Below are 7,500 nucleotides of genomic sequence, written 5' to 3'. Positions count from 1 at the left end.
AGAGGATACTTTATGGGAGTGAAACGTGGACCATGACCAAGAAGCTGGGTAAAATTGTCAATGGATGCTACACTAGAATGCTGCGAACGGCACTGAACATGCATAGGCAACAACAAATAACTAATCAGGAACTCTACGGGAGTCTCCCAAGAGTCTGTGAAACAATCCATTATGAGAAGACTAAGACTAGCTGGTCATTGTGCCCCTCACAATGAAGAAACCACAGGTAGCCCAAGCTCGATATATGAGGATCTGTACTGTACTATGTTATGCAAGAATAGAAATATATCGTCCGTAGATCACGGACGATAGAAGGAATTAAGGGCCGCCAAACTCCGAAAACGTTTGCTTCGAGAGCCATCCAATGAGGCTTTATTCACAACCCGCAATACCCAAACCGTTGGAAGATCTCTTAGCGACCCGCAATAAGACTCACGATTGAGCACCATTGTGCCCATTGAAAGCAAGCAAATGTTAAACTTTGAAGAGTTTGGCGGCCCTTAGTTCCTTCTCCGTGTACAAGCGGCTCGAATGAAGAAGACGAATAGCTAGCGGAGGAATTGTTCGTGATCTACGTGGAATTTCAAGGCGATCGAATCCTTGGGAGCGAATTTATGGCCCTTTTCCTTCGATGATTCCGGCGGCTTCGTCTGGTGCTCAACCTTGGGAAAGAATACGGATAGAGGGAAAAGAAGAGGAACCAAAAAACACCTAAATACCTCTTAAATATCTTATATTTTGTTATGTATCCGTATTTGCTATGTAGTTTAGCTGTAAATGCAATGTTTTGAATTAAGATAGTAGCTCTTATAGTTGCTCTGAAATTCGAGATGAAAGAAAGTCTATGCATGTGTGTCTGTTGCCTTTAGCACGGCGCCTGCGTACACTTTGTATTCCGTGATTCCAGGGCTTACCATATGAGAGGTAAAAGGACTTTTGCCATGAATATATAAGCGATCGAAATCCTACGCTAAATAGCCCACTTGCGATATATTAAAATTCAGTCCTAAACAAAACGTAACATCTCGAGTTTCTGGGGAATAAACTCATACAAATCCTCATAATTATTCCCCAGAGCCTCTAGATGATGCCTTTTGTTTAGGACTGAATTTTAATATATTGAAATTGGTCTATTATGATGACAAGGGCGGTCTGGATCTGTGAGTAGGCGTGGGATTTGTAACATATGGTTTAGGGGCCGACATATCTCTCCCTCAATGCCGTACCGGGAGGCGAGGTCGGTAGCAGAAAGCAGCGAAGGGCCAACTGCGTCCAAAAGCGATCGCACGGGCCGAAATCGCGTAAAGACTCGTTTGATACGGCGCTCCAGCTCCACGTCTGGATGTACTGCATTTGTTCTCTCTTGTTCAAATATTCCGTCAGCGCATACCTAAATGTCCTGGCTCTCCGATACGTAGCCATTCTCGTCACCAGAGCCCCGGATCTTATGTCTGCGCATGACCCTGGGCTCTAGGGAATTCTAGGAGAACATGCACAGTAGAGGTCTTATCGCCAACAATTGGCTAGGTGAACCTTACGGCGCCTGTTCTCTGTTCGTGGTAACATGAATGCACCAATCAGAGACGCTTGTAATTCTTCTTTACGCAAAGCAGAGCTCTTATGCACAAAATAGAAGAGCTCTGGGGTCGAGATTGATAGGTAGCATACCCAAAAAGATGCTGGTTTTTACAAGGACTTGATATTTTAATTGATTCTACCGCCGCGCATAAGCGTAACATAAGAGCCGCGCGTGTCTGGTATTCTCGAGACAGAGGCGACAGATGGTTTCGTGCACACTGGGACGCCTAAAATGCTCTGTTGTAAACATGGCGGTTCACGAGTAAAGTTGTCTCTCTTGTCTTTCTGTGGACGAATTCCAGGACCTACCGACACAATTTGGGCAAGTTTCCAAAGCTAAAAACTTCAATCGATGCTGTATTTTGCCGGTAGGACTGGGTGGCCCAACAATTATAAGAAAAATCTACGAAATGAGAATCAGGGGTCTTCCCTTGTCGTGGAATGGCAGAACTACCCAGAATTCATTTTGGGCATAAACGAGGCAACTTGAGAAGCAAGAGACTGGCCCTCATCAAATGGTTGTAGCGCGGCCGGAAGAAAATGTGAGAAGAAAATTTCTAGCCAGATAGTAAGGAGTAGCCCTGGTGTGTGCTGTTAATGTAGACATTTGATTTTTCAACAAGTTTTTATCATAGAAAATTCGCGACAAAGTACTGCTTTTTTTCACTGTTATCCTCGTTGCAAAAACTGGCCTTTCGTAATTATTCTTGTCAAAGGAAGGGTATAATGTAAATAAGAGAATACTGAGATTTACGTTTGCAGATCACTCAAGTCAAACTCTACATCTTTATGCAATAAGCGCATTCAAAATTTCTTCATATTACTGTATAAAAGTCTGTTTTTGAATGATTTTCCTGCTACTGTATACAAAAAGTAAACGAGTTTTCTCTCCGGTGTTCTTCTTCTCATGATCTCCGCGGAAATTACATTCTGTCCAACTACCAGTTATCGTCCTAATTCTTCAGTTCCTACTTATTAGCTAAGTTTTGGAATGCGCTGCCTGTGATTTTGTCCTTGCCACTGAGTTAACAGGTTTTAAAATGAGAATTCAGGCCCACATTTTGTATAGCCGCTTTTTCCCCCCTTTTTTTTTTAATTAAATGTTCTTTAATCAACCCAGAAACAGTACCAGACACAAAAACACACAAGACTGAAGCAAGGTAAGCTATTTTTTGATTTTAAGTTAATCGTGAATATTTTTTTGAATTTTGAAAAAAAAAAACATTTTCCCCATACAAATCCTTATATTTCTATTCATGTTTTGGGAACCGCAAGTTGGTCACCCAAATCAAGGTAGACCAAGAACTACGTACATTTACACCATCAAGACTGACACTGGATTGGAGAATATTAAAGAAATAAGAGAAGCCATGTTCGATTCTGCCACCGAGTTACAAAAGACCGTGGGAGCCAAGCCATTAAAGCATCCGAACTCGTAACCGGTAAGTCGTAGGTTAGACTCTGCAAAGGAGTACTCGGATTTTTTCCGAATATTCCCGAGTCAACATCGCCGGACAAGTAAATCTGTCATTTCATTCACTGAAGTTAATATAGAACATATCTCTCGGTGTAATGATTATGGTCATAATGCTTAGATTCATTGTTTGAATTGTCTGTGTTATCTTATGATATGGAATGTCATTATTGCTGCGAGCCGCAAAGCGAGCAGCAACACTAATCTTGATGGTCTCCTTGTGTGCTCTATATGCCAGGAAAAATCTCGATTTCTCGATTTCGTGTCTGTCTGTCTGTCCTGATGATTTTGACGTCATTCTGTGATCCTCCAGCGAGACAAAAATGGCGTCCACAGTCGAAGAAGAAAAAAAGGAATTTTAGTCGAAATCAAGGAAAAACTACATGGAGAGCTTCTTTGGAGCCTAGCGAAATCATCTGGTTGGTTTTTATTACAAAACATCGCAATCGTAACCGATATTCATGTGAAAAATTATACAGTTCTGACTCTGTTGCGTAGACATCGATCAGTAGTATTCCACGTGGCTTGTCTATAACTTCGGCCGTCAACTTGTTTTCCACTCTCAACATTATCTACCTTTTTCCGTAGAATAACCTTTTAACGTTATCGCTTTTGCCTGCATCCCTTTCATCACGTCGCTAAAAACAATCATAAAATATTCGCGGAAGGTCGATTTCTCTGAAATATGAAAGGCCGATTGCTAAAGAGTGGAGAATGGACCTTTGCTATCAATAAAAATCCCTCTCTTTTGCAAGAGAATAAAACGACTTTTGCAATTTTGATCGTGAGTGACGTGATATTTATCTTTGTCCTTGTTATGCACATTTTTACAGGGAATATTAAACTTAAAAAAAAAATCTACCGAAAGAACGTTAAATCTTTATTTTGAGCATTTATTTGAACATAAAAGATGCAACATTTTACGGGAAATAATATTTTAAGAGAATACTTAGAAAAAAAATCGCAAAGGGATTTATAATTCAGTTATAAGACATCTTTTATGCAGTTGAGTCAATTAAAAATTGTCTTAAATCATTGCTTGCTTGTTGTTTCAATGCATTAAATACAACTGCAAGCGTTAAAAGTTGTGCAAATATTACTCAATACTTCCACGTCTCATTCGCAGCACTTCACTGGCAAATGCAACAACTTAACAAGTCGATCTGGTCAAAATGTTGTTGACTCAGGACACGCAGCCGAGTGAGTCCACAACAAATTTTGATCACCGTGATGACGAATATCGTTGTCGATAAAAGTACAGACAACGCTAGACCAATTTCGATATATTCAACGCCAAAGAAAGCGTTTATTTCAGAGCGCGACCAAAATCATGACACAAAGAAAGAGCAAGCGTTGTCTATGACTTTCTCGCAATATGATTGGTTTATTTTCCAAAATGAGCGCTCCTGATTAGCTATTACTTTGCGTGATAACTTGACGCGAGCATGAGGCGAGCAGCGTTGTCTAGACTCTTATCGCCAACGGCAAATTAGCCAATGAGATTGCGAGATTAAAAGCAGTTGTGGTTAAAATAGTATATAGAAGTATTTTATGATACGTTGCAGGAGTTACGAAATCGATACAGTTTGATTTTAACCATTATGGGCTTACCCCATGACAAGAGATGATACACGAGCATTTTGTGGCTAACGTTGTAGACTTTAACAGTGAACAAGTAAAGATAAATTCCCTCCACCAGCATCCAGCATAAAGCTGCCATAAAAAAGTACTGCATTAAAGCTGCTGCCGCCACACAGGCGCCCTGTAAAATATAATTAAGAAGCCGGTCATTGGTGCGATTGACTGCAAGAACAGATGCACTAGGATTCGTGACCTCCCTTCCAAGTCATGAGGGACCTGTAAAGTGGAGTATGAGTTAATGCACAAAGAAAAATATAGCGCAATCCAAAGCTAGTGCTCATGTGCAGAACAGAGAATTCCAATTCGTAATATACCGTTTGTGCTCCAATCTGGAGTTTGCTATTATAACCAGGGGCCCGTTTCTCCAACGTCCCGAAATCTTTTCGGACCAGAAAGGGCATTTACAAAACTCCTATCCAATTTTTTTGACAAGATGGCCGTTTGACATGCTTTCAAAATAACGAAAAGCAAAATGGCTATGAAGTTTGGTGACTCTCCGTTCATAAAGTACATAGGGAGTTATGCCACTCGAAAAAGGCCTGAAAGGTTTTGGGACTTTCGACGAGTCCTAGATAATACCATAACGCCGAGTCTTTGCGACAAGTGTTTGGTTTCTTTGATGATGATTATTAACAAATCAGTTTTATTAATACATGCAGTACAGGGCCTACGCTTCATACCCATGACGAACTAGCTGGCCCGTTTTCGGGGGCCTTAGTGTGAGTTTCGGCCCTTGTGCAGGGATGGCGCAGTGGTGAGAGCACTCCCTTCCCACCAATGTGGCCCGAATTCGATTCCCTGACTCGGCGGTCAGATGTGGGTTGAATTTGTTGGTTCTCTACTCTGCACCGAGAGGTTTTCTCCGGGTACTCCGGTTTCCCCTCTCCTCAAAAACCAACATTTGACTTGATTTGTGTTAATTGTTAATTTCAGTTTACAGTGTCCCCAACTAGTGCTCCAGCGCTAGAACGACTAGACACTTTAAATAAAGTTCCTTTCCTTTCATTTGCTTTTCTCAGTTCAATTTATGGCACGGTTTCGAAACAGTGGCAAAGCAAGAGCACGCACCAGTTAGTCATCCTAAACCATTTTCGAACAGTTGTGACTAAAATTGATATGCCACAGTCATGTGTGATACTTTATGACAAATACATAACACAACGGTCGTTCCATGCACCCACTTGGCACTCTTTTCGAGAATTAGGCAATTACATGACTTTTGGAGGTCATATAGTTTATTCACGGTGGCCCGAGTAGCATCATTTGCGCCCGAGCGGAGCCAGGGTGCAAATGACGCTACGAGAGACACAAATAAACTATATGACCTCCAAAAGTCATGTGATTAATCATTATTATCAATACACCTTATTCCAAAATGGCTGCCATTTTAGTATTCTTTGGTTTCCATGGAAATTGGCCCTTATGGCCTCGCTTTCAAACGTAAAATTCACTAGAATATTTAACCTTGAACGAGGCCATAAGGTCCAATTTGCATGGAAACAAAAGGATACTAAAATGGCAGCCATTTTGGAATAAGGTGTATACACAAGGCGAAATCGTACAAATTCATTTAATAAGAAAAAGTGTTTAACAAAGATTTAGCATGAATCTATGGTATGGAAAGTTGTTGCTATAATACGATCAGCTAAACAAAAAAAAAAAGAGTTAAAAAAAAAAAGAAAACCTCATCAACAATAATTCGCGCTAACTTTGGCATTGAAATGGTATCCTGAGGATCTCATTGGCCAAGCGACGTTGTTTGACATCTCCGCATGCGCAGTGGATCAGAATCAGGGGGGCAAATGCATTTCAGCCTGGGCATCTCCCGTTTGGCCCAAAAAATGGCGCGTTTTACAGAGGGCAGTGTGTCATTTGGCCTGCCGTATTGATAATAATGGTTAGTTATTAATGACCGTCGAGTGTGACATTTTATATACACACAGCAGCTTCACCTCGCCAACCTAACGCAATATTATGTAGTTGTCATAAAGTTTCACACCTGAATATAGCGTATCAATTCGATCTAGTAACTACGTAGCGCGCTCGCTTCACATCCTACGTAATTAGACAGTCTGTTTTTCCTTTCGTTCGCCTCGTCTTTCTCTCATCCATTTTTCTCATTCATTCGGTTTTTTCTAACCTTATTGGCCGTGGCATTAATTCCAACAAGAAAGGTGATTTGTCCTGTCAATAGAGAGGACGTCAAGCTCACACGAATCTGGAATAAAGGCGAAATCCTCTCTCTAGAGAAAAGTAAACAAAAAGAACATGAAGTCACACATCAATTATTTGTTAATTATGCAACGGAGGTGGTCGAACGGGCCACTACTGTAAATGTTCTATCAGAGCCCCTTTCTCCTCCCCCCGCCCCACTCTTATTCGTTTTTACACTTCATTTTCTTTTGGTTACCACCGTCAGTGGTATCGCCGTTATGACGGATGACGCAAAACTGAAATAGATACCTTATTAGCCTCCTTTGTCCTTTTGATTGCCCCTCAACATTTGTACCCAGATCATTTTCACAACGGCACATGTTACATACACATTCATATTTAACTGACCACTCCCCATAGGGGCTTCTTTGGGCAAATGATAGTTATGCAGAAGAACAAAAACTGTTTTAAGAATGAAGTGCAGCCGAGAAGTTGAACCAGGGATCAAATTCAATAGAGGGTCAGAACTCATAAGCTCTGGATCTCGAAGCAACCGCCCTAGCCACTGGGCCACAGTCCCTCCTTCGAAAATACTTTGAGTAGCTTCTAGTCTCAAACAAACTCGACCAATTGTCTTTTTTTCCAATAAAAGG

The 7,500-nt window shown here is 41.1% G+C and overlaps 1 protein-coding gene across 1 annotated transcript in view; it reads right to left on the bottom strand.

Annotated features, from left to right (window-relative positions):
- LOC138046608 (adhesion G-protein coupled receptor D1-like) overlaps positions 1-7,500 on the bottom strand; it is a 50,261-nt gene that overhangs the window by 41,298 nt on the left and 1,463 nt on the right. Inside the window, exons 3-4 of the mRNA XM_068893214.1 lie at positions 6,834-6,936; positions 4,664-4,814 (exon numbers count right to left, since the gene is read on the bottom strand). Coding sequence (XP_068749315.1) covers positions 4,664-4,814; positions 6,834-6,936 — 254 coding nt within the window. The remainder of the gene's footprint in view (positions 1-4,663; positions 4,815-6,833; positions 6,937-7,500) is intronic.

The sequence above is a fragment of the Montipora capricornis genome, chromosome 4, assembly GCF_036669925.1.
Source record: "Montipora capricornis isolate CH-2021 chromosome 4, ASM3666992v2, whole genome shotgun sequence".
Lineage (NCBI taxonomy): Eukaryota > Metazoa > Cnidaria > Anthozoa > Scleractinia > Acroporidae > Montipora > Montipora capricornis.
Note: the sequence above shows the minus strand (reverse complement) of the source record. Positions and strands in the feature narration are given on the sequence as shown.